This window comes from Salmo salar, chromosome ssa07 (genome assembly GCF_905237065.1).
Source record: "Salmo salar chromosome ssa07, Ssal_v3.1, whole genome shotgun sequence".
Lineage (NCBI taxonomy): Eukaryota > Metazoa > Chordata > Actinopteri > Salmoniformes > Salmonidae > Salmo > Salmo salar.
In genome coordinates this window covers 37,359,103-37,386,826 of record NC_059448.1, presented here as the reverse complement: position 1 = coordinate 37,386,826, position 27,724 = coordinate 37,359,103, and the positions used below count along the sequence as shown (strand labels likewise).

Genomic DNA, 27,724 nt, shown 5'->3' with positions numbered 1-27,724 from the left:
GGTGGGTGGCGTTCCAGCGTCTCGCGCACTATAGTAATTTGTGACTCGCGCTCTGAGACCCAGTGACAGGCAATACTCTGACCGGAGAGTACAGTTGGACATACCCACTGAAGCAGACAAGAGCTCAACTCGGGACAGACTTTGAATAACTATTCGGCGACATAACTTTTTGTTGTAAAGTAAAGACAGCGAGGGAGATTTTACGCACTAAAAATGCAGTCCCTCTGTCACCGACTGCTGAGCTTGCTGTTCGTTTTCAGCAGCCTTCAGATTCATCAACTCACAGAGGCGTGCTCGTGTGCTCTGTCGCACCCGCAAGATGCGTACTGCAACTCTGACATTGGTAAGTCGTATGGTTTGTGGCCACATATGTTATGCCAACTAAAATATTTTCTCTATTGAAATATATGTTTGCAGTGGTTTTGTGATATTCTGCATACATGGACTATATTAGAATAAGAAACTGTTGTTAATATAAAGCGATGCAACTTTGTGGGACTTATAGTAATGAGAAAAATCTCTGCCAAACAAAGTTATGCATAAAGTGGAACCATCACCTAAAAGCCCATTTAAAACAGATAGTCAGAATATACCAGTTTTCAAGTATCAGATGGCTCGTAGCCTAAAGGTTTACTACAACAGCACGCTTTGAGTAGTCTAAATAAATGCGTCATCTGAAATGAGTCAAGAGAGAGGAAGCTTTACTTTATTTCCCCTTGCTCTGATGAGAGGGAAGAGTTAATGGGAACGGTATCCATGGAAACAGGTCCCACTGATCATAATGTCTTTCAGAGCTAAATGACCACTTGCTGAGCAATAAACCAGAACAGAACTGGCAGACAGTAGCCAGCCAAGGGGTTTTACTGCTGACTGAATATTGCACCCATGTGTGGAGGTTACCAATGGCAGATTTGAAGTGGAGACTAGCTACTGTTCTTGGATGCTCTGTTCTGTCTGGCTTTCCATAAGATGTAAGAGCCAAGACTTGGCTAGGAATGTTAAGCAAGTGCTCTTGCAATCAACTTGTTAATTCTACAGTCCTATTGGTATAACATTGCCCTTCAAGTGTTTGTGCTCCTCTATGAAAGCACATGTTTACTTTCCAAAAGGGGGCTGATTCATTCCATTCACGCATTTGATATAGCTATGGAGTCAGCATTGGTATAATAAAAGTCTTGGTTATTGACTTAGGTGCACTGGTATTTTCTGTGTTGATTCCAGGTATATTTTCTTTTGGGGCTGGTCCTCAGACCCACTTGTACCTGAGATTTGTGGCCTCCTGCTCTGAGGGTGGCGGCTTTGTAAAGCTTGTTGTACCACTGGGTCATGCATGCACAGGCTATGCCCGAATAACATTAACTCAGCTGTTGTTATCGAGGAATGCCAGTCCAACCTGAGCAGTGTTATTGGATAACACTTGACCAGGTGGGTCCTGGCTCTCCGCTGTTGCTGCAGGAGACTCATTCCTGAAAAGGAGTAAGGGATTATTTGATAAGCCTAAGCAATAATAAGTGTTGTGGGGGTCTAAAGCAGGAGGGAAAAGGTAGAGTGAAAGAAAGGAGTCCACTGGAATATACGGTATTAGGAGAACGGTGTGCAGCTCTCTTGTATTGTGGAACGGAACTGCTGGCAGCAGGCAGAGTGTGTGTTTGACCAGTCATCCATCCACACACACGTTTGTCAGACACAGCCATCAAACGTCATTTAGGGTAGCATAGAGTGGTCCAATGCCCCGGAGCGGAGGAGAAGTGGACATCAGAGCTGTTCCATGGGCGGAGTCTTCCTGAGGACACAACTATGATGTCATGTTTTTTTCTGCAGTGATCCCTAGTCCAGCCAGTGAACTATGACTGAAGCCTGACGAGGTCAGAGGAGAGAAAGCGATGTTGACTTTTCAACATATGGCAACGGTTTAAAAATAACACCCTCTCACACAAGTGGCAGGTTAACCATTCATGTCAAACGCCAACATATTTATGCAAACATTTCCTCAGCATTGATGAGCATTGCCTCATATTTAATTATAATTATTGGGACTTATGCTAGTTGGTGACCTGGTTCCATTGTGTTGAAGATGTTAGTGTCACAAGCAGTCAGGTGTCACCCTGCCTTTCATGTCCCCTAAATTGGCTCATCCCATTGGCAAGGAGTGGAGCCTAGTGGGCCAGAATCTAGGCCTGGCTTTAATGGCTGCAAGTGAGCATTTGAGAGCTCCGAATTCCATTTCCAAGGTCTTGGTTCAGCCAGAAGTGCGCCGGGAATGCCTGTAGCGTGCACAGAACTAGGGACGCCTCTTCCCTCCCACTGCAAGGGACAGTGTCACAGTAGTCCCGACAAAAACATAACACTGTAAACATGCCATAATGCCAAAGCCAGGATCAGATTTCATCATGTAGAAGGCTATTGCATTCAGTTAGACTGTAAATAAAGATAGTGTTGGACTTTTGTTAGGATAGGGCTTTAGTGCAGTTATCATGAACATGTAAGCTTATGATGACTATTGCATAATTATTATGCAACTGTTGACATTTTTAGGCAAGATTTCGCATGTAAAATTCCAATAGCTCTTGTGTTGTAAGCCAACTGGAAATGGAGTTTGGCATGAACATGATGTTTTTGGACAGTGAAGGATAACAGTTCTCCTGGCAACACCTGGAGTTAAGATGGATATTCTGATTTGTGTCTCCTGGGCATGTCCAAACAAACATGTGCTGCAGTCTTGTCCAAAAAAGCGCAAGTAAATTTTCTGGGACGAAACACAGTTCCAAAAGCTTTACATGGCCTTGCATTGCATCACTTCACTGGCGTTTGATGAATGTTTAAAGAAAATGTCACCTTTTGATAAACCTTAGTGTCAAAATACCCCTAAAACATACTGTATGCAGATCTATACCTACAAAATATTCCCTATGAAAGATATGAGTTATAAAATGTGCCTTTATCCTCATCTCCCCTCCCCCCATTTCATTTGAACGGTACTTTCAACAAAGGCTGTTTATTTCGTCAACCTATTTTTCCTGACTAAAACTGATGAGACGAGATACCCTGGGGGGGAAAAAAACAATAACTACTACAAATTACTTTTCATTTTAGTTGACAAATGTGACGAGAATTCCCTGTGAGAATAATGGACATTTAATTTGACATGAAGCAAATTTATCGGTTTTGTCCAATTCCAAGCATGCATGCAGAATATTTCATGCTATCCTCTCAATTGCAGAATTCACATATTTCAGTTGCGCAATCTGATTGAGCTCTCCCACACACCTCCAGGCAATCACTTCAGTCACTCGTCAATCTTCTGAACTCATGCGAAGCCTGGACACTTGACTTGTAACTAACTTCAACTAGAAGGCCTGATTGGTGCTGCATAGATGGTTGTCCTTCTGGAAGGTTCTCCCATCTCTACAAAGGAACTCTGTAGCTCTGTCAGAGTGACCATTGGGTTCTTGGTCACCTCCCTGACCAATGCCCTTGTCCCCGATTGCTCAGTTCGGCCTGGAGGCCAGCTCTAGGAAGAGTCTTGGTGGTTCCAAACTTCAATTTAAGAATGGAGGCCAATGTGTTCTTGGGGACCTTCAATGCTGCAGAAATGTTTTGGTACCTTTCCCCAAATCTGTGCCTACAATCCTGTCTCGGAGCTCTATGGACAATTCCATCGACCTCATTGCTTGATTTTGACTCTGACATGCACTGTCAACTGTGGGATTTTATATAGACATGTGTATGCCTTTCCAAATCATGTCCAATCAACAGAATTTACCACAGGTGGACTCCAATCAAGTTGTAGAAACATCTCATGGATGATCAATGGAAACAGTCTCATATCAAAGGTTCTGAATACTGGGGTATTGTGTGTAGATTGGTTAAATAAATAAAAATCATCAATTTTAGAATAATGCTGTAACGTAACAAAACGTGGAAAAGTTCAAGGGGTCTGAATACTTTCCGAATGCACTGTAAAGTTTCTACGTGAGAACTAATTAAAAGAAGTATACTTTATGTTTTTCTGAACTCACTTCAGTCACGCATAAGAGGGAAGCTTGCACTACCTGGTGCAGGCACATGCGCAGATCAAATACACCACTGGAACGCCGATTAAGCTGTTTACATGTCCTTATCATTCAAAAGATTGCTCAGAAAACCAGGTGTTTTAATCGGCGTATGCCAACTTCAATTATGGCCTCATGCCGAGTAAGGTGTTTACACGACTAATGCCATACTCAGCCTTTTACTATAATCAGTTTAAAATCAAATTAGTGTGCATGTAAACACACTCAATGTTTACTCTCTCTTACTTTCATGTAGGCAATTTTTTCTCTGACGACATCAGAAGCTCCATTTTCCATTCATCTCTGTTGCCGCTCTCGCACCGTGGTCTGCAAATGCGAGTTACGGTTGATTCCCCCCCCAATGGTAAAAACAAATGCTATTCGTTGAATATTATGAGTACAGTAATACTTCTGGCATTTTTTTTAGCTCAAATTCTCCCCTTACCAAGGAACTTATTTACCCCCTTGACGGTTGTGATGGGCAGACAATCTGAGCTGTAAAGTGTTTCACCTGTAGCCAAGGCTTTATAGCCTATATGGTTAATTATTTCTGGCATTGGATACAATATACCACAATATCAATGTTGCCATCTAAGGTATACGAGGGGATAGTTGGACAAGGCGATTTGAATGTGCACATGATGGAAGTTAAGTAGCTTAAATATTCATTATTTAATAGAAATAAATGCACTGACTAAACTAGACTAAAATTGTCCTGAGTTTTAGTCGACTGATAACTAAAACTAACGAAGGATGAAATGACAAAATGTGATTAAGACTAAAAGGTATTTTAAGAACTAAAGCTAAATCTACAGTAGCTGCCAAAAACCCTTGGGCTAACTACTATTTGAGGACTATGGTCAAATGGCTATGGTTTAAACACACACACACACACACATAGAATATCTAGATGTGGATTAAAATGCAAATGTTGACCTTAAGCTCCCCTCAGGTATAACGCTGAGTGAGAGGGACTCATTTCCACTGTCAACTTCAAAAGGTGACACTGTAGAACATGAATCATCCCAATTTTAAGAGCCAGAGGTGAGTTCAAAGCCTGCTCCTGCTCCATAATCACTAGCAGCACCCGCTCTAATAGATGTATCAGATAGACATTTTGAATTGAGGAAATGAGGGTACAACAAAGAGGAAAAAACCAACTCCAAATAACCTGAGGGTAACTTTGCAATCAATTTAAGGAGTTCCAACTAGGTCAGCTGATATACGTTCTCTCAATGAACCCTTCCTTGGATTTCTGGACAACAGTCAGCCATTTCCTGACAATTCTTTTTCTTGCTGCATACAGACAGAGAGAGATTACTTTTGGTGCACAGCAGACCTACTGGGCTGCAATTTTACTTGGTGACTGAAACAGCCCATTCACATTGGAACAGAGGGGAAGGCTGTTTTTCTAAAGCTTTTCATGCAGCAGATTAGCGCTTCGGCCGGCCCTAGCTACACTTTGGCCCTGGTGTTTAATATCCCAAGGAGCTGAGGTGTCAGGAGCAGACCTTTACAATCTCGTACCATGCACCGATTCAATACAGAAGATTACTGCTGTGGGTAAGTGTGACTTAGCCTGGGATAATAACCTGGGAGAAACATGTACAGTCGTTTAGCCTGGTGTAAGCTAGTTCTCAGAGTGGTGAGGAGGGAGGTCCTCAAGTTACCCTGTCCTTTCTCTTGGGAGACCTGGCGAGGGAAGCAACGAGCTACAGTTACTATAGGTTGCAATAATGCAAAACCCAATCCTATTCTCTACTATGCTACCCACTTTTCTTCCCAACTGGCAGAGGGCATAGATGGTCCCATATTATGAGGAACATTATGTCATCTGGGATCAGCTCGGTGCGTTCAAAGCAGCTTCATTCCATAAGGCCAGCGTTCCTTCCTGTTAAAACAGGTTAAGAGGTCAAAAGGTGCAAGATTCCCTGAATGTTTGACATGTACACCCTGTTAGACAGGCATAGAGTGTTTAAGCCATCCCTTTTCTGCAGACCGCTTAACTTAAAATCACCAGTGTAGTCCATGACTGCTTCTGAAATAGTACCCTGTTCCCTATATAGTGCATTACTTTTTAAAATCAGACCTACACATCCCATGTTGGTTAAGTTGCGTCTGTCTCGTCGGTGAACTGGTGCGGACATTACTTTTCTAGTCAGGTCAAGTGTAATCCCACTACGGGTGTGGTCAGCTCTGACACCTCAAAGAGGAAGAGTACTTAAAAGTGGTTTCTTTTTTGAGTGGAGTACCCAGTGAGTGTGTCATACTAAGTAGCATTATTCCCCCCCCACTCAGATCATGTTCAGAATCAGTCTCGCTCTCCCTCGCTTATCACCACACACACACAGTTCACAACTCTGGTTATACACAACCACATTATTTCCGTCTATTCTTCCCCTCTTCATATGACCATCTATTTCAACCTTGTCATGGTGACTTTTCCCCTCATCACGCAATCGGTTTGCTGTAATCACAATTTAGCCTGAAGTGCGTCAAGAGTCACAGGCAAAATGTAAAGCAGGAGGAGGCTTAAACTGCTTGATTGAATTACATTCCCACTTGTGTTGCGATTAGCATTTGAATGCATAGTTTAGTAATCCCATGCTTCGGGGAAGAGATACTGTGCTAAATTAATTCAATTACTTTCTCTGTCATACCCCAGCTACTTCTCCTTATTAAGAAAAATCCATTTACTTTCCACTGGGAATGTATGTCAAATCCACTGCAAAACATTAATATGTATGCGGCAGAAACAGGAGAATAGCACTCGCCTGTAATTGCTATTCGTGTGTTGCAGCACACAGAGAGAGAGAGCAGGGGGCACTAACTCTATATAGAGCTGCAAGAGATTTCCTAGCTGCAGTGCCGATTACAGCTAAACTAACCAGTGCTGATCAGGTGGATATCTTATGCAGTGCTTGGGCTTAGAATTGGATTACATACACACTCACAACTTAGTCATTTCTGACACTGGGGCCCAGACCTAGCCTTTAGAGGCATATTGAAAGAGAACTCGGTGGTCAGGAGTAAATATAGCTAGCATTCTGAGATCTACTCAGGGCCCTTCCCTTGGAGGTCAAAGGGTCGCTGTAGGGAATAACACAAATCCTCTGTCTCACCAGCAGCTGCGGCCTTTCACACATTCCACCAGGCAATGACTTCAGCACCACCCAATTAGTGGTTGCCCACCCAGTGGCGAGCGTATCCCGCCTCAAAGAGCGTTTGGTGTTACTGTTGGACTCTTGTTCAGCGATATGACCTATGACACCTACGCCTAATAACAGTTGAAGGCTCAACGCAAAGCTCTTTGGAATTGGAGTCTTATCGTTTTGGGTGGGGAAAGCAGTCTGCAATGGAGTTCAGGTTTTAAGGGGAAGGCCGGTTTTCGGCTACTGGCTTCTGAAAATAGTTTGAGGGATCAGTGCATTATGAGGGATCAGTGCATCAACATTACATAAGGAGGGATCAGAGTAGCATATGTTTCATATCTTCACATTCCACAGTAATAGTGCTTATGCTCCATACAATTACATCAGTGAAAGTACCATTCATTTGACTCTGCACAGCAGAGACTGGTTAGGTAACAATGCTTTGAGGCTCATAATATGCGAGTTGACAGATTAATAGAGCAGATGTCCTTGGGTACATTGGCTCAAAAAGGTCACCAAGAACGCAAGGAGAATAGATCACCTGAATAGGTTTAACATAATCGTTGCCTTGAACATGGATGTGTGATTCTCTAACAGCTATCAAACTGGATGGCTGATGCTCTATTAGAGCCTTGTCATTCTAAACTGGCAGGTGAAAATGTGAGCTCCATTGAAGGTGTTGATGTCACCTCACCGGCATCTTCTAGGAGACTTTTCTATTCATAAACCACCAGGAGTGCCGCTTTTCCCTTAGACTCCCTTTGTGTCTGGGACTTAAATACATACTATGACGCTATAAGAGGAGATGTTACAGTACAGCCCTTCTTCACTCTATCTAGAGGAGTGAGACACGCTTCCCTTCCCCCCCTTCACAGGCTCGAGAATGTGAACCTCAAAGGAATGTAGAAAGAACATTCCGGAGAGGAAAGATAAACATCCCCACCGTTAGTTATGTCTGTGGCTGTCAGGCTGCGGGGAGCAGGTGAACTTGACTCAAGTCGACTGCATGTGGACTACCCTTTCACTGCCCATTCTCCCGAGGGGCCCCAGAGCTCTGATACAAGTACTCTGGGGAGGACCCGATTCACTGGCCTAAATGAGGCTTCGCTCATAAGCCCATTTCCCCCTCACAACGGACCCACTTACTTTAAAAGGAGTGAAAGCAAACAAGGTGATTCCACAGCCAAACTGTGTCACCTAGCCGCTGTTTACATGAGGGTGAGCAGCACTGATAAGATCTTTTTCCACCCTGTGCAGAATGTAAAGAAAGGAGGTTGTTTAAACAGTGGAGACATGGTTTTACGACACAGGGATAAGGCAGGAGGGAGGTAGTAATAAAGCTGTGGCCTCATTTTCACTGTCCTGAAGAAGAACTGCTTTGGCCTTAGTCAAATTCAAATGCTAGATCCTAGTCTTCCATTGGACTTGTTTGCCAAGCAGAAGCAATCTATAAAAACAAATTAATAGATTATAAACTGAGCCAAACCCTTACAAAATCTTCCATGGGTCTCTCCTCTAGGGGCTGGGTTTTTAAATAAGCTTTGGAAAAGCAATGAACAGCCCACTGCATTCTAGGGTCCTAATTCTAGCTAAAGCATCTGTAAGGGTGATATCTTGAACACATATTGGACTTACTACTGTATTTAGGCTTCTCTTTTTGATGCTCACACAACCATCAGCCTGGCTCCAGATGTAGAAAATAGTAAAAATAAACGTCTCGTCTCCTGGGCGCTACTTTCAGAACTACTCATTAAAAAGTAGTAGTCTTGCTCTGATGTGACCTAAATTCGGGAAATCATCCAATATGCTGGATTTGGCAGCTAGAGGCTTTCCAATCTCTGTCCATTGCATAATTGACTAATTCTGTGCTTGTGTCTTTGGTCTACAGTGATCCGTGCCAAAGTGGTGGGCAAGAAGTTAATGAAGGATGGGCCTTTTGGCACCATGCGTTACACGGTCAAACAGATGAAGGTAAGCCATCATCGCATCATTCAGCCCGAGTTTTACATAATCTGGCCCATACCTTGAAGAGCATAACCGCACTCTGGAAAACAGCACCATGCAATAAGAATCACTAACAAGCTCATAGGCTTTGAAACTAGGAGACCAGTTTTATCACTGTAGGCCTACTAAAATGATGCAGTGTATGACTAGGTTACTGTAGCAGTATCACTTTAGTTATAGTGCAATCCCTAATTCTTATAACCAAAACATGAGTTCACAGATGCCGTGAAATGGCCAAGCTTTTCCATTAAGTGCCACAAGAGTATGTTACAGAGGATTAGACATTGTTTTCATCATCACCTCTAACACTTGGCCCTGTGGCAAGAAGGTTTGGCTAATCCAAGTTAAGTGTGTTTGAGTATTTGTTTGGCCAAAGGAATCCAACGTAGTCGTAATGGCCTAAAGACAGTCGCCTCTCAGTAAATAAATCATGAAGAGTGGGCTTTGTTGCCCCTAGAAACATTTCCCCAGAAATCCCCCGTTTTAGGTCCCAATGGCTCGCCTCTTTCACGGCTTGTCCTGTTATTTCCAAGAATAGCTGTGTCTAAACAGGGATTTCCTGTTGTTCCCAGACAAATAAATCACGACGGACCAAACACAAATCCCAGTGCAAACATTTACTTTGTCCGGCAGCGTTTGTGTTCCGCGCACCTGAACTCAATGGGTGGACCCACGGTTCAACCCCAAAGTCACGTCTTCATTATGTCCTGTAATTATGTTCATTTTCATGTGGTTAAATGATAGCATCAGTGGCCTCTTCCTCTACTACACTGAATTCTTGGAAGCAATATCTCATTATACTGCGTTTGTTTATTGTTGTGGATTCCTGACAACTTCGAGAACTCAATAAATCCAGTTGCGTCAGAAGCAAGAACAAGTGCGATCTTCATTCCAGATTATAATCGTTATAACAGACTGTTTGTCATGGTCTGTTTTGCAGATGTACAAAGGATTCAACAAAATGCAGCACGTTCAGCACATCTACACAGATGCCTCTGAGAGTTTGTGTGGAGTCAAGTTCGACATCAACAAGTACCAGTACCTGATCACAGGTGAGTCACTATTCAACCATACAGTACCACTGATCTGAAAAGCAGCTATCTAATGTACTTGGCGGGCTGCACAGTTGTCATGGTAGTGCCAGAAACAATGTCTTTCCATTAAGAGCTATTAACAAGCAATAAAAACAGCCTCACGAGCTGCCTCAGAAGCACATTACCAAAAACAAATTAGCGAGGCAAGCAAGCACATCAGTGGAGTTGACGCCAGCTTGATCTCCCAGGCCCGTTTCCCTAACTCCCTCTCTGCAGCACGTCCTACAACAATGGCAGCGTTGCTAACAGCAGCCCCAGTTTTTTTTGTTTAAATGCAACCCCCTCCTCCCCCCTCCCTGAAGACTTCTTGACTGCTCTGTGACAAACTTTCCCACTATATATAACCTCCCGTCTGTGAGAGGCAGGGGGGCACTTCATTTTTGAAGCATTTCCTTCTCCTTTGGGGCGTAAACAGCAGAACTTTTCCCTCTTATAATGAACAGTTCTAGTGAGAAGTTCTGGCGTTTCCAGTGCAGGCAGGCATTTATCAAGTTCAACTCATTAGTTGTATGTACAGGATACACCGTCCAACTAAATGCTTCCTTGCATGCTGCGCGCACACACACACGTGTTTGTAGTATGAATGCACAGTTGAAGTCGGAAGTTTACATACACTTAGGTTGGCGTCATTAAAACTCGTTTTTCAACCACTACAAATTTCTTGTTAACAAACTATAGTTTTGGCAAGTCGGTTAGGACATCTACTGCGTGCATGACACTAGTAATTTTTCCAACAATTGTTTACAGACAGATGATTTAACTTATAATTCACTGTATCACAATTCCAGTGGGTCAGAAGTTTACATACACTAAGTTGACTGTGCCTTTAAACAGCTTGGAAAATCCCAGAAAATTGTGTCATGGCTTTAGAAGCTTCTGATAGGCTAATTGACATCATTTGAGGTGTACCTGTGGATGTATTTCAAGGCCTACCTTCAAACTCAGCACCTCTTTGCTTGACATCATGGGAAATTGAAAAGAAAACAGCCAAGACCTCAGAAAAAAAAATTGTAGACCTCCACAAGTCTGGTTTATCCTTGGGAGCAATTTCCAAACGCACCACGTTCATCTGTACAAAAAAATTGTACGCAAGTATACACACCACGCAGCCTTCATACTAGAGATGAACGTACTTTGGTGCAATCACAGAACAGCAGCAAAGGACCTTGAAGATGCTGGAGGAAACAGGTACAAAAGTATCTATATCCACAGTAAAACGAGTCCTATATCGTTAACCAGAAAGGCCGCTCAGCAAGGAAGAAGCCACTGCTCCGAAACCGCTATAAAAAAAAAAAGCCAGACTATGGTTTGCAACTGCACATGGGGACAAAGATTGTACTTTTTGGAGAAATGTCCTCTGGTCTGATTAAACAAAAATAGATCTGTTTGGCCATAATGACCATCGTTATGCTTGGAAGAAAAAGGGGGAAGCATGCAAGCCGAAGAACACCATCCCAACTGTGAAGCACAGGGGTGGCAGCATCATATTGTGGGAGTGCTTTGCTGCAGGAGGGACTGGTGCACTTCACAAAATGGATGGCATCATAAGGAAAATATTAGTTGGTTAGATTGAAGAAACATCAAGACATCAGTCAGGAAGTTAAAGCTTGGTCGCAAATGGGTTTTTACAAATGACCCCAAGCATACTTCCAAAGTTGTGGCAAAATGGCTAAAGGACAACAAAGTCAAGGTATTGGAGTGGTCATCACAAAGCCCTAACCTCAATACTATAGAACATCTGTCGGCAGAACTGAAAAAGCGTGCGCGAGCAAGGAGGCCTACAAACCTGACTCAGTTACACCAGCTCTGTCATGGGCCAAAATTCACCCAACTTATTGTGGGAAGCTTGTGGAAGGTTACCTGAAACATTTGACCCAAGTTAAACAATTTAAAGGCAATGCAACCAAATACTAATTGAATGTATGTAAACTTCTGACCCACTGGGGATGTGATGAAAGACATAAAAGCTGAAATAAAATCACTCTAGACTATTATGACATTTCACATTCTTAAAATAAAGTGGTGATCCTAACTGACCGAAGACAGGGAATGTTTACTAGGATTAAATGTCAGGAATTGTTAAAAACGCAGTTTAAATGCATTTGGCTAAGGTGTATGTAAACTTCCGACTTCAACTGTGTGTGTGTGGATGAGTGTATGTCAGTGTGGGTGTGTGCATGAGCGCATGTCTGCTAAGGTGTGGAGAGTCAGCGCAAGTGGTCAGTCCAATTCAAGTGTTTGGCAATCCGATGGCTTGTAGATAGAAACTCTCTGAACCTATGAGTTGCTATGAAGTTGGAGAGCAGTTTAGTGAGACCTAAGGCCGTCATACTGTTTAGCTGTGTGTTGAATGTTCCCATCACTACGTCCCAAACCCAAACGAAGCCAATGAAACATGAGGAAGGAAATCACCCCGGCAACACAAGTGTGTGTTTATTGTGGCTGGGTGATGATGACATCAGTCATCCAGGCCAGGCAGCAGCTCTAGCTCTGGTTTGGGGAGTGAGTCTGTAATTTGGTCTTGGGTCCCTGGGCCATACTGTATCAGAACTCAATTACAGGCATGTTAAATACGCCAATGCCTGATAGATTAGCTCCACGGGTTGGGCTTTGATCAACCCAGAGTGAGTGCACGGCCTCCTGATTAGCTATGAAGAGGGATGCCGCACTAGCCTGGTCCCAGATCTGCTTGTGCCGTCTTACCAACTACAATTTGGGAACAGGCTAATGCCGCTCTCACCATTGTCTAATAACTTTGCCAGGAGACGCCAATAATCCATATGGAAGTCGGTCTAAGAGTTGTGTGTTTGCCAGCTTTCAGCTCAGCGTGTGATGACAACAGGACAGTGTAGCACTAGCAATGGATACACCGTTACAAACAACCATGTTGTTTGAGTGCTAGCTGGCGGGCTACAGTGTGGGGTGAATCTGTTCGCAGCAGAGGTTGTCATCCTGACATTGGTGGTAAGCTGTGAACAGCCTAACCTAAAAATAGAAGTTAGAAAACCTTTTGGAAATTCTTAAATAGGGGTTTTAGTTTAATATGGGACCTGCTGTACAAGATGGTCTTAACATAGTTAAAAAGATTTGGACCACTTGCTTGACTGGTGTATTTATGTTAGGCGAGGTATGGCAATTATACAATTAGCCAAAAATAGGCTAAGGATAACATCTGACTCTTTCCCATGGCATTGGGAATATGACATGAATTGTTTTTCAGTCTTCAGTTTTTTGAGGGAAACAAACAAACCATTGTAATGAATGTTTTGTAAGTCATGAAAAAAAATTCACGAATGATGTAATGCTTAACAAAAGCTGATCTGTAACCAACCCTCTCTCCCCCCTCAGGCCGCGTGTTCGACGGCAAGGTCTACACCGGGCTGTGTAATTTCAACCAGCCATGGGAGCGCCTCTCGCTGGCCCAGAAGAAGGGCATCAACCACCGCTACCAGCTGGGCTGCAACTGCAGGGTGAGTGGCAACAACTGCGCTCTCAGGGAGAATATGGATGAAGTGGCTCCCGGGGATAAGATGGATATGTATAAGGAAGCTAGAGCAACACAACAGCAGCAGAGCCAAGATGGAGGAGTAGGAGCCAGAAAGAGGAGCAAGGGCAGGCAGAACACCCTGCTTATTGCAAAGCATTACCATCCTGCTCTGAGCATCTCTGTTCCTCCATCTAGAAGACGTCTTACCACAGAAAATGACAAGGCACTTCATAATCTCCATGTTATTAGATATCGGATATTGGCTGTAGAATTAGGGGGGAAATAATGTGTTAATTTTATGACCATAATTACTTTAGTGGCCGTGCATATATTGGGTCAAATAGATTATGCTGATAAACTGCAACCAATTCTGAAATCATTGCCAAACCATTTAAAACTTTTCCCTCTATTCTTAAATGTAGCACAATACAAGAATGACTATCAAAATATATACCAAATCATTTTGATTATGTTATTGTAACTTTTATGATTGTAGGGACATACTTTTAAATTCCTGATAGTGGCTGAATGATATAATGTAAGGTTTTAGCTGTCAGGAATATAAGTGTCCCCTTTCCATTTTGGCATCATAACGGATAATACACATCCATGAATGTAACTGAAGAGACAGAGGGAAAGATGAGGAGAGAGAAAAGAGATTTATAATGATCTTGGTGAGTTAAATTTAACTACACCGGAATCACTTTCCCTGTTATTCCAAAGCCTGAATTCCGTGCTCGGTCGGACCCCCTTTATGCGGGACCTGCTCCTGTGCAGCTCCAGTCCGGGCTCATAAATATCCTGTACTGCATGGCTCCAGACACACCATCTGGTCTGCCCATCACCGGCTCCCGTCAACAGCAATAAGTGCATTGCCAGACAGGAGACCGGAGTAACTACACAGTCCAAATGCTGGCTAACACCTTTCAAACTGCTCACGCCCAAACTGCTTAAAGGGTTGTAATGTTAAGACACGTTAGACGTACAGTGAGCCTTCGAGGCCAACACAGAACAGTGGAGGTGAATGTATGAGTGTGACCACAAGTCAGCATCAGGAATGAAAAAGAAACTTGGACAGAACTCGCCATGGTAGAAGCGTTTTTCTTTTAGTTTATTGCCCATTTCAGTTCAAATGTAATCTTTAAAATCGGGAAGGAGAAAAAAGTTTTTTTTAAAAAATCACACGTGTAGCAGCATCCTATTGCTAGAACACAACACCTCATTGTGTGAACCCCTATGAAGCAGCATGCTTACTGTCTGAGAAGACAAGTCAACAGACAGAGGCAGTGCAGACACAGCCATCTCTGTGGTTTTATATCAAGTGCAAGAATCTCCTAGAGTGCGAACGTCACACTTCACCGACGCTTCCGCCAAAATAATTCAAACCATTTTGTCATCCTTTAACAAAAGATGATTTACAGCTAAGGAATGCAGGAAGCATGTGAAAATAATCCACTGCAGTGTATAAAAAAAAACATTGGCATCAGTAAATGATTAAAAAGCTAACTGTCCATAACATAGCCCATGAACACCAGAACCAGTTAAACTTCATTGAAAATGCTTGCACCATAAAGAAAATGTTGAGCTTCACCCATATTCCTCAAGCTCGCTGCTGTTGATTCCTCTGGCTCGGTCATTACAGTACACACAGCCTTTACTGAAACACCCCTTTGGATTTCTCTAAAACACAGTATTTTGTCAGTTTCTAATTTCTCACCTTTAAAGACATTTGGCAGGCTATACAGTGCATTCGGAAAGTATTCAGACCCCTTGACTTTTTCCACATTTTGTTATCTTAGAGCCTTACTCTAAAATGGATTACATTGTTTTTCACCCTCATCAATCTACATACAATACCTGTCCTATCAAAGTTGCACAGAAATAGGTTGGGAAAGATAGTCAGGACTTGCAGAAAAATCATGGGGCAGCAACAGCAAGAACGGTCATCTCTCTACCTGGGCAGAGCTCTCCATAAAGGCAAATAAAATTGTGGTTGACTCTTCCCATCCACTCCACCCTGAATTCCAGCTCCTTCCCTCTGGCTGCAGGTACAGACTAAGGTTAAAAAATAAAATAAAAATAGGGCCAAGTACTCTTATTCCGAATGCAATTCTGCAACTTAACATGTTGGACTAATTGCACTATGTAACTGCACTTACCCTGCCTATTTGTTTTACATGTGATATGTTTTATGACTGCTGCAAGATGAATTGCCTGAGGACATAATGTTTTCTGAATTCTAAATAATGAAAGAGCAAAAACAGGTTTAGAAATTTTTGCAAATGTATTAAAAATAAAAACGAAAAAATATCACATTGTCATAAGTATTCAAACCCTTTACTAAGTACTTTGTTGAGGCACCTTTGGCAGTGATTACTGCCTCTCGTCTTTTATACTTAAATCACGCTTTCTCCTAATCAATATCTTATTCTCCACAAATTAAGTATTGTGTACAAGATTATGCATTGCTTCACCTTTTCCTGAAATGCTAATTCTGTCTTGGCATTGTTCATTTACTGCTGAATGTAGACTCACTGTGCTTTTGAATTGGTCAATATTTAAAAACAATTCACAGAAAATGAAACATCCTAAAATCTGTCACATATCCTAAATCAGAATTTTGGTTAATCAAAAAGGATACAATTTAACTTTATTCAAGTCGAACTGTAAAACACAGTGAGCCTTCACCAGTATGCTGTAGCATTACTCGATAAAATGTTCCTGCTTTACGGCTACATCTGTAGTTTCGCTTCTTCTCTCTGTAGATTAAGCCCTGCCACTACCTGCCCTGCTTTGTGACCTCAAAGAACGAGTGCCTGTGGACGGACATGCTGTCCCACTTCGGCTACCCCGGCTACCAGTCCCGGCACTACGCCTGTATCCAGCAGAAAGAGGGCTACTGCAGCTGGTACCGGGGGATGGCCGGCCGTGACAAAACCACCATCAACTCCACCGACCCCTGAGCGTAAACCACAACCAAGCCCCAAACCATAGCAACTTTCTTGAGTTTCTTCTCCTCATCCTCACTCTTCTACACCTTTCAAACTCCACAACTCCGCCACGCCCCTCGTCAACCAGCGTATTGCAGAACCCCAAGCGACCACTCCCATTCCCTCTGACGAAACACACAACAACTAAAATAAATCAGTGCCTGGCTGTCTCATAGAAGTAGCACTTCTGATGTAAACAATACCTTTTTTGTTTCATGCTGTACATTTCAGTTTCTCCCACTTTTTCCTACATTTCCCTAGCTATCAATGAGCAGAAATTAGACTTTCCTCAGAATGCAATAACAATGGCCCTCTAAAAAGCAATACCTTTTTCACACCCTCGTAAGGCTTATATGGGTGGGATGGCATTTCAGCATTGCAGTTTCAAGCAATACATAATGGTTAAATTATCCTAATATTAAAGTGTGGCGTGCAAACAGTATCAAAGCTCCTGCAACAATGTTGTCAACACAAGTTATGCACCGTAACCAGACACATTGTCACCAGAACGAGGGCAATGCCAACGCGAGGTATGACCTCAGAAAAGCAATCTCTTCCTCCAGTCACACAAAAGGTATTTAACAATGATTTTGAATCACAAGAAAGTGTATATGTATGTGTTCACAGTTTATACTGTCAACATGTCTATTTATATGAATGATGTAATCTTTGCCACCCTGACTGCTTGCACTGTGAAGTCTATTCTTGGTTGTATTAAATTGCATTGACATTTTAGTCATTTAGCAGATCACACTATATGAATGCGTTGCTAATATCGGACGATGAATTGAGTATAGCTATATTTTCTTTTCTGTAAACCACAACTAAGAATGACCCTTACAGCTCAAGCACAGGGAATAATTCATCTTTCGCAGAGACATGAATGCAAGTTATTTAATTTTTTTGCTGTATATGATAAGCTACAGAACAATGAAGAGTTGATTCGACCGAAACCTCTGTAGTAGATTTATTTATCGGTGTTTGTCGAATCAGACAGTATCCATGCAAATACTACAAACATCCTACTACAATAGCAAATAGATAGAGATATCTCTCTGTATCTGGCCAAAACTGTATTACCATCACTACCCTGTTTGGCTATCATGAAGGACCAGAATCCCAAATTGTGTTTGTAAAGCATTGACTTAATGTTAGATCCGCCTTCAGCAGATTTTGAATGATGGTACTTTTGTCCAATCACAGTTCTCCTTCTGGTTCTCACGAGGTAAGGAACTTTTCTTCACTGCATCAGAGTTTAAAGCAGAGGTTTCAGACAAAGTGTTTTCAAAAATGTATACTCCATTTTTGTACGTATTATAACTATTTCAGATGAAACTGATGAAAATAACATTGTCACTAAACTCTTCTACTTTGAGTTTTCCAGTTCAGTATCTTCAGTCCATTCCGTCAGAAACAGAGATGCCTCAGCAGGAGTGAGAAGTCTTTGCCCAGTCTCTCAGCTCTGCCCACTTTTCCATTATGTTCAGAAAAGGCCCTGCCAAGTTGGTGTTGAACAGAATAGAGTAACAGCCCTGACATGACAGTTTTAGAAGGAAATCCACTAAAATACAGTTAGGCAATGTATTATTCATGTAATCTATTATAATGTGAGGAACTGAAATGAAATCTAAATCTTGCCTCCTCCACAAGGCAATTCTTACATGAAATGCAATTATTTCAGGCACTATATTTACAGAAAAAAAAGAAGCATGTCAGCGTTCTTTATATCATTCAACAATGTAGAACAGAAAATTATAAAAACATCAAAACAATGCCGAATTCGACGTTTGCGACCATTTCAAAAGGAGAGGAGGTACATCAGTGTCATTAGGTTTCCCCACTGCTGAGCTTCTGTTGACACCTCCTCCAGGCCTTGGCTGAGCTTGAAACACAATCCAGAGGCAGATCCTTAGTAGTCCGATGCCACAGCGATATCACAAAAGCCTGAACGTTCCACATCAGCAGCACAGTTTCTCGTTCTCCTCAGACAGTTAAAAGTAGAGCTGGTTTAGCATTGAGAGAATGGTGGGCTCAATGAGTGTAGCCCGATAGTCCCAGAAGCCAGATAGTATGTAGTCTTCACGTAGATCCATCCACTCCATCGTTTAGTAAGAATACTGGGAAGGTTCCTCTGGATGTTCGGCCTTCATTGACACACTTCTCTGGTTGTCAGTCTTGAGTTGTTTCCCCTCTACCAAATCTCCCTCAACTGGTTTTTGCAAGGTTCACTCTCTTTGGCCTTGGCATCTCTGCATCTGTATTTTTTTGTGGATCATGTTTGTGTAAATATACTGTCTGCTTAACACAGAAACACTTGGTCAAGTCGATCCAGAGTGCATTAAAAAAGGAAGCTGGCAAAAGGCTGTGTACCGTGTGTGTATACACTGATTCCTTAAAAGGGGGGTGAGCGAACGTTTCCTTGTAGGGGTGGCAGAAATGTTTGACTTAATTTCTGTGTTTTATATTTTTATAATAAAGATTTAATGAAAAATGGACTATACGAGTTTGCGCTGTTGATTTCTTCAAGTGAAAGTAGCGCACCAGGTTATGATTCAAGCTCAGTATTCCATCACGGTCACAAGGCAAATTTGGACCTGACCTTTATAGCAATATCTTTGTGATATCATAAAACAATCTGTCTCGTCAGGAGCTACACTACATAATGGACTTGCACATTCAACTTTGCATCAGTTAGATTACACCAGTAAATAGGTAACACATTAAATATTGCTTTATAAATACCATAATAATTGTTGATAACGTGGTAGCAAGCTCCAACAAGGCTCTCACTAAGACACTAATCAATCCCACCTGTTTGGCATTGGCCTAGAAAATATGTTTTAAAAAAAATGCCCAGCTGCTACACTTGATAGTTTGGAGCAACCTTAAGCCTACTTAACTGCCACTGTCTCTCTAAGATCTATGGGGTTTAGTGTTGTGATGCCCATAGTGTTGCACTGAGACGTAACAATTATTTTGTTACGACTACTATGAGGACAACATTCTTTAAGTGGTCTGTTTTTCGCTGCCTGAAGTACCATAAACTCAACTGACGGGGATTGGAAGCTACAACCAGAGAATATGAAGTTGGGCATGACGCAAACAGGAGTTGCACTCTGGCTGAGACATTTTACTAATCAGCTTGAAGGTTTACAGGTGACGCCAAAGGAAATATTTTGCCTCACCACCTTACTTTCTCACTGCTTCCCGCTTTTCCTACCCCGAATTAGACAAATGTCACAAGGGCTATATCAAGATTATCTGAAAACATACAGAGTTCATACATTCCCTGAGTGCTGTGTCTATATGAAGACGCTAATGCAGTAAAGAGGAACACACATTATAAACAGTGTCATGAAGGCGCTCACCATCTGTGTGTGGTTGGGGTAGAAGGTCTGTTCGTTCAGTGGGAACTTCTCTGGGCCCAGGGAGTGGTAGAGCTTAATCATGTGGGAAAACTGCAAGCAGAAACAAAACACAAGACACCAATCTATAGTAGTTACTGTATATAGAAGGCAGGATAGAAAGTGTCTTATACTACATCTGTAGTTATCTGGAATTTATAGCACCAAAGAAAACACAGTGGATGTTTGCACTGATTTCAGTCCTTGATAAAAAAAATAAAAAAACGGACACCTTGAAAGCTGAATGCAGCCCTATCCATTAAAAAGGTTTTTAGGTAGAAACTTTGACCTCAAACATCCAGAAATTGTGAGAACTCTTATCTTTAAAAAGGTAAGTTCCGGAATGTTTTGTCTACTACCACCAACATGTTTTGTCTGGGTTCTAAAGACTAGCCATGGTACAAATGTAACTTGGCCCGGCTCCAGCGCACCTTGCCTGGCCACCTCTGTCCTGTTAAAACAGGGTGAATAATAACAGGTCTTACTGGAGGACCCTGGTCTTACGGTTTCAGAGACAGGTTTTATGGCTCCTTTTAATAGCCCAAATCAAATCAGTCTGTGGCTGCCGCTAAGGGCCTCGTCTTTATGGTTAAGATGGAGGGAGTGATGGAGAGAGGAAAGGAGGTAAGGAGGCAGGTTATGATCACGCACCACCCAGGGTTTGCTGCAGAAGTTGTAGATGGAGAGCAGGGAGTTGATGCTGGCGACTCCCCCGTACTGAAGGCCAATCACCAGGCTCCTGAAGTCTTCACCCGGAGTCATGCTGTAGGCATGCTGGCGAATCAGGACAAAGTCTGGCTTGAAGGATCTGGAGAAAGACAAAACAAAGTGGGACATGAGATAACGGAAACCAACAACATTCTTCATTCCTGATGTCAAGGTTAAGTAAAAGTAAGGGCACATTCTACCATCCTGACTTTCACATCATCTGCGTCGCTGATTAACAAAACATTGATACAAACAGGAAGAACGCATCAATGTCAGCTAACATCTGTCCCACGTGTGCCTCATGGACTGCTGACGACACTGCATTACACTGTAAAGACAGCCAACCTGTTGTCAGTAGGGCATTTTAAAGACCTGGATATTGATACGAATTTAGCTTTAGAATAATGTAATTTACTGTAAAGATTGGTGCATGCATACTGTACTTCATTACTGACTTTGTCACTCAAGTTCCAGACCTCAAGCAGTCGAACTATAACGACAGTAGCCATCGTAGAGCATTTCCAAAGTCCAACACAGCAGCTGTAACTGCTCAGAGCACAGACCGATAGCATCTGTCACCGCATTAACGGGTTAAGATTACATGCAGCTCACTATTTACAAGTTGGAAAAAAGCTCCATTATTCAAAGGCCGTAGGAGGGCGAACAAAGGAACGCTGGTCAGAGAAGCTAATCTTTTTGACCATCTATCCAATTAAACGCAGCCTAATCCCTCTCATTACAAACTGTTCTGGGAACAGGGCCAAGTAACCCATCAGGGACCCGGGAGGATTGTATCACATCTGGCTATGATTAAGATAAAGAGGGAGGAAATTCCACTCTTTAACTGAAGGCAGGTATGCTTTCTTTTTTTTTTCTCCCCAAAAAGGTTCATTCAGCTTAGATTCAGGTAGATGGGCTATCTTGGATGGATCTGTGCTGGCTGAGGGATGTAAATGAAGTTCTCTGTCAGATGGCTGTCAACTGTTAGGAATGATCGATTATTGTAATTTACAGTTTGGTGAATGGTACCATTTTGATGCATCTGTCTAAAGTCATTGCTTCGGCTTGATAAGCTGCTGAAAGTTATTTCGCAATGGACTTCAGCTGTTCTCAATGAATCAATGTCTAGAAACCTCTGGCAAAGGTACTTGGTGTTGATTGAGTTGAGATTGCTATATTTACATTGTCATTTAGCAGACGCTCGTATCCAGAGCGACTCACAGGAATGAGTGCATACATTCTCGTACTGGTCCCCGGTGGGAATCGAAACCCACAAGCCTGGTGTTGCGAGCGCCATGCTTTACCAACTGGGCTCGCTCTCTCTCTCTCTCACACACACACACACACACACACACACACACACACACACACACAGAGCCATGGAAGTGTTGCTTATGTAGGACAGATGACCTGAGGCACAACTCAGGACTCAGCGGATCAGTGAGAGCTGTCGTGGTCACGGCGACACGAAGACTACAGCTGCTCTCTTTAAAATGTTGTTGTGCTCACTGCTCAGCCAAGGTGGCGCTGGACCAAGGGCCGATCTATTTCTGCATCTGTTTATTGAGGGACAGACTGATACAAACCTTGCGCACACCACGTCATACCAAGTGCCCACATCACATGCACTGGTATCTGATGCAGCAGGTTTATCGTTTTAATATAACTTCCCTTTCACTTACAATATTGGGATGAGGTAGGTAGATTGGGTGGGCTATTTACAGCTGGAGTGATCGGTTAACTGCTCAGATAGCTGATGTTCAAAGTTAGTGAGGGAAATATAAGTCTCCAGCGATTTTTGCAATTCATTCCAGTCACTGGCAGCAGAGAACTGTAAGGAAAGGCGACCAAAGTAAGTGCTGGCTTTGGGGATGACCAGTGAAATATACCTGCTGGAGCACGTGCTACGGGTAGGTGCTGCTATGGTGACCAGTGAGCTGAGATAAGGCGGCGCTTTACCTAGCATAGACTTATAGATGACCTGGAGCCAGTGGGTCTGACGTCGAATATGTAGCGAGGGCCAGCCGACTAGAGCATACAGGTCGCAGTGGTGGGTGGTATGAGGTCTTTGGTGACAAAATGGATGGCACTGTGATAGACGGCTAATAGCGGCTTATGTGAGCAGCCGAAGGCGTATGCACCCATCTGTACAACCTATTTACTGCTCATCATTAGCATAGAAGTGCAAGTTGTGATCATGTGATTGTTTTTAGCCAGGCTACAGCTAATAGCAGCATTACCCTATAAAGCTACAGCATTAACACGCTTATTCCAGCCATTAACTTTATCAGTCTCCTAAATCGGAGTCCTTCTGCCCGAATGATGCTCCCTGTGGGTTGTGAATCACATCAAAGCTGTGTATTAAATGTATTTTGTGCTTTACGATCCCAAATTACTCAGGCCCAGTGGTGATCACTTCACAGCCAATATGCTAATGCACCCTTTAAATTGTTCATCAGTGTTGCAATAATGGGATGTTTAATGGGGACGGAGATGATGATGCCGAGATGAGGTAGGGATGTGCTGTATTTATGTGGAATTGAAGGTTCTGCTTTGTATTAGCCAAATGGAATTGGGTTCCTTAGGGAAAGGGGGTGAGCAGAGTGGGAGCTATAAAGACAACAGATAGGTTTCCCTCCACACACTAGTCCAGGCCACAGTCACTTCTACTGGGCGTCTTGCTGGTGCATGTTCGGAGTGCGTTAGAGTTCAGTTGGCTTTGATGGTAACCATGGCAACTGCTTTAAATTGCAGCAAACTGTGGGACAGGATTTATTGGAACATTTGCATTAATGAACTTGGCTTTACCCCCTTCTGTAATTGGGCTTTCAGTGTAGATGCCGTTTCATGTATTGGTGCTGTGTTGAATCAGGGAGCAGATTGTCCCCATGTGTGCAGTCAGTGCTACTGGGGCAGGGAGGTAGGATATTATCATCGTGATAAACAATCACATTGTGGCCATGGCTGTTTTCATCAGACCTTGAAGCATGTCAGGGGAGGGGGGCAACCAGTCAAACATGACAATCGCCTGCCATTCTATTCGCTAAGTAAATGTATCTTCCACATCTTTGACCTTTTCATCGACTCCTCTGGGAGATCTATTCTGAATTGCAATTCATGTACATTTATCCTTGTAATGCCCTCTTGCCAGCCTCAAAAGGTCCACTGGTAGAGTAATCTCCATCCAATCTGTCTGACTCAGGTTGATAAGGGTAATACGGCTCAACCTCACAAAGGTCACGCGTGTTGACTGCAGCGCATTGCTCAGAACAAGAGGACATTGTGTTATTGTGCACCCGTTAGGTCTACAGAGAACATACGTAAGGGACAGTTATCGCCGCAGACCAAGCCCAGACCAGCTTTGAAGAATGGCTGGAGAATGGGAAAGGGAGAGTGAAAGAGCAGGGGGTGTGAGAGAGGTACATACATAGTACACCATTTTCAGGTACCACTTTTGGTTTGTGAGTGCTACTTTTAGAACTACTGGCTAAAAAGTAATGCAGCATCACTCACACTAACTCTCTGAGCCGTTGTGCCCGCCCTGCCACTTCATTGGATAACGCTAGGCAGGTCTCTTGATAGCGGTCATTCAAATGCGAGGGCCTGAAGCTCATTGGCTAGAACTCGTGGGGGGTAAATGTAGGGAAAATGGTGCGGCACAGCTTCAAGAAGAACACGGTCGCTTTCAAACTAGGGATTTCAAATCAAACTTTTTGTAACATGCGCAGAATACAACGTGTAGACCTTACCGTGAAACGCTTACTTACAAGCCTTTAACCAACAATGGAATTCAAGAAAGAGAGTTAAGAAAACATTTACCAAATAAACTAGAGTAAAAAATTATAAAAAGTAACAATAAAATGGCTATATACAGGGAGTACCAGTACCGAGTCAATGTGCAGTGGCACAGGTTAGTCAAGGTAATTTGTACATGTAGGTAGGAGTAAAGTGACTATGCATAGACAATAACTGCAAATAACAGTAGTCTGAGTGGCCATTTGATTAATTGTTCAGCAGTCTTATGGCTTAGGGGCAGAAGCTGTTAAGGAGCCTTTTGGTCCTAGACCTGGCGCTCCGGTATCGCTTGCCATGCGGTAGCAGAGAGAACAATCTATGACTTGGGTGACTGGAGGCTTTGACAATTTTTGGGGCTTTCCTCTGACACAGCCAGTATATAGGTCCTGGATTTCGTGGCTAATTGAGGTAAGGAATTAATTCTGCTCATAGACTATGCATGTATGAACTACACATTGACACATCTGTTCCCTGGGCGCTGAAGACGTGGATGTTGATAAAGGCAGCTCTCCGCGCCGCTCTGATTCAGAGAGGTTGGGTTAAATGTGGAAGACACATTTCAGGTAATGCATTCAGTTGTACAACTGGCTACGTTTCCATTCCAAAGCGGTAGGTTAAAAAAAAATACTTTGTCACCAAAGTACCGGAACATGTCTTTAATAACTACAAAGAAAAAGAGGGAAGTGAGAGAGAGAATGAACACAGTAAAATATGCATTTGGGAGAGGAACATGTTATGGACCATTTGGACTAGTCGGAGCAGCTAGGGGAGCGGTTGTACTGTAGCTAGCAGTCACGGTCACAGGCAGACCTGGCTGCAGCTCAGGACCATGATGGGCGGTGGCGCAGTCATGTGGTAGAGCCTGCCAGTAAAGACCACTGCTCTGGCCATGGTCCAGTGAGGAACGCATGCAGCGCTCCTCAGGAGCACAGAGGGTCAGAGAAATGGTGAATACTCCTACCCTGGCTAGAAAACACAAGACATACACTGAGTGTACAAAACATTAGGGAAATTTGTGTTATGAGTTAGAGTGGTTTAGAGGGACAATTTGAATTCAAGAAAACATTACCGAATTGGCATCAGGCCTAATTCTGAGCTGTATAGTATTTGTATTAAAGCCTGGTGGTGGTGCTTTTGGGGCAAAGCATCCTCAGGCTTGTTAAGCACATGCCTGACTTCAGCGTGTGTCTGTGAGCTGGATTCATTTGCTATGTTATAAGACTAACCCGTCTGAGGTATTAGAAGTTCTGATTGAAGTACAGTAGCAAGGGTCTTGAGTGGGGGGAGAAAAAAAGTGATTCAATTGTGTTTGTGACCGCATGACATGCCGGTCTCAATTATGGGGTCGATTTGATGTACATTTAAGGTACACGCTACTTCATATGTGTGAATCTGTGTATGTGTACAGAGTGAGTGTGTGTTTAGGTGACATAAAACCTCTGTGGTTGGTTTTGGTTCAGTAATCTAAGGAGAGCCAGGCCCTGTCACACTACATGTGCCTCAGGACTCAGAGGTTCAACCCTCCCTGGCTGGGTAGGGCTGGTTATGGTAGTTTATGGGATAGAGAATTAGAAAAAGAATAACATACAAATATCTGCTAATGCAATATCCCTGCGCCATCTGTGAGACTGACTGCAGGTCTGGGGGGGGGCCCTGCAGTCAACCATGACAGGGTTAGGGACTCCCTTCCACTGCCGGTCTGCTACAAAATAGTATGGCTCTGGATAAGCATGGTGCATTGGCATTCAGTTTAGGTCTTGGCGCTACACCATGCATGAACATGCATGTAAAAGCAGGTGAGCATTGTATGTACACTATGTAAATCAATACCAAATCTACAGAGACAATTTGTTCTTGTCTCGAAGTGTTCAAGGACAGTGAAATCCACAAGTCTCCAGCTATGGAGGAACTTACTGTGTTCAATTGAAGAGTTTAAATTCCAAAACGCTATATATCCATTTTCACAAACATTTGTAAATGAGCTTTAATTGTTTATAGAAATTATGAAAGAGAACGGTGTGTTTCACCATCTAATCATGGCATAGGGTTGTTCATTGACAGACATGCATTTGTTTAAAATCACTTGGTTTCAACGTTTTTTTGCTTAATGGTATACATTCGCCTTACGATCAGAGAAATTAAGTAGTAGTGCTAGGTTTTACACAGTCAAATGTAACAAATAATTATAACATTTATAAAATAATGTACAAATTATATTCTAATTCAATACAGTAATATGAGATCTGTATGTAAAACACTTACACTTGACATTTTAGTAATTTAGCAGATGCTACAGTAAGTGCATTCATTGTGAGATAACATTCAAATATTTCATTCCAGCTCAACAATGGATATAGCTTTTCGTAAGAAAGTTTATACAAATAAAATCAGACAAATCTAAAATATATTTAAAGTTATATTTTACACACACGAAAGTAACCATAAGCAATAATGAGGGAAAAAACAAAATTGTGAAACAATTGTGGATATAGCGTTTTCAAAAAAAAAAAAAAACATTCAGCCCCATTTTATGAGCATTACTTCTGTCTGAACATTGTTAACAATTCCTGTCCTGCTACTTGTTATTGTTTCAAAATATATGTAATTGGTCATCTTCTAACACGAATGGATATCAAGGTAACTAAGGGTGAATGACCGACAGCACAACGGTCAACCTGATCTAGTCCCGTGGTAGCTCTAACAAAACCACACTCTTATACACTAGTAATCGCTTTGCCAAAACATGCCAAAGTTGTCCTTGGCATGGATGAAAAGTACTTTGCCCTCTAAACACAGCTGGGTACTTACGCAACCCTGAGGGACCCCAAGCCAGATAAGACAGGCATAGTGAGGTCTCTGGGAGCTGTCAAACAGTATGAGCGATCCTGCCCTCTATAACTGTCCTTCACTTGGCCTAATCCAGCACCTATAGTGTGAGTGGGGGTGTTCTCATTGTATGCACATAACCGGTAAACAAGCAGCCATATTGAAAAATCGCCCAGTCCAGGCAGACAAGCATTTACTCATTCACATCACAG

At 42.6% G+C, this 27,724-nt stretch overlaps 2 protein-coding genes across 2 annotated transcripts in view; one reads left to right on the top strand and one right to left on the bottom strand.

Annotated features, from left to right (window-relative positions):
- LOC106609096 (synapsin-3) overlaps positions 1-27,724 on the bottom strand; it is a 111,699-nt gene that overhangs the window by 45,193 nt on the left and 38,782 nt on the right. The window contains exons 5-6 of the mRNA XM_014207499.2: positions 20,835-20,991; positions 20,148-20,237 (exon numbers count right to left, since the gene is read on the bottom strand). Of these exons, the coding sequence (XP_014062974.2) occupies positions 20,148-20,237; positions 20,835-20,991 (247 nt within the window). The remainder of the gene's footprint in view (positions 1-20,147; positions 20,238-20,834; positions 20,992-27,724) is intronic.
- On the top strand, positions 35-19,274 carry LOC106609153 (metalloproteinase inhibitor 3). Its single transcript, XM_014207635.2, has 5 exons — positions 35-343; positions 9,093-9,175; positions 10,149-10,260; positions 13,651-13,772; positions 16,555-19,274. The coding sequence occupies exons 1-5, from the start codon at positions 214-216 to the stop codon at positions 16,750-16,752; spliced, it is 645 nt and encodes a 214-aa protein (XP_014063110.1). The 5' UTR covers positions 35-213; the 3' UTR covers positions 16,753-19,274.

Coding starts and splice junctions, on each gene's coding strand:
- LOC106609153 (XM_014207635.2), top strand. CDS start 214: ATGCAGTCCCTCTGTCACCGACTGCTGAGCTTGCTGTTCGTTTTCAGC. Junction 9,176..10,148: donor ACACGGTCAAACAGATGAAG/GTAAGCCATCAT, acceptor TCTGTTTTGCAG/ATGTACAAAGGATTCAACAA. Junction 13,773..16,554: donor AGCTGGGCTGCAACTGCAGG/GTGAGTGGCAAC, acceptor TTCTCTCTGTAG/ATTAAGCCCTGCCACTACCT.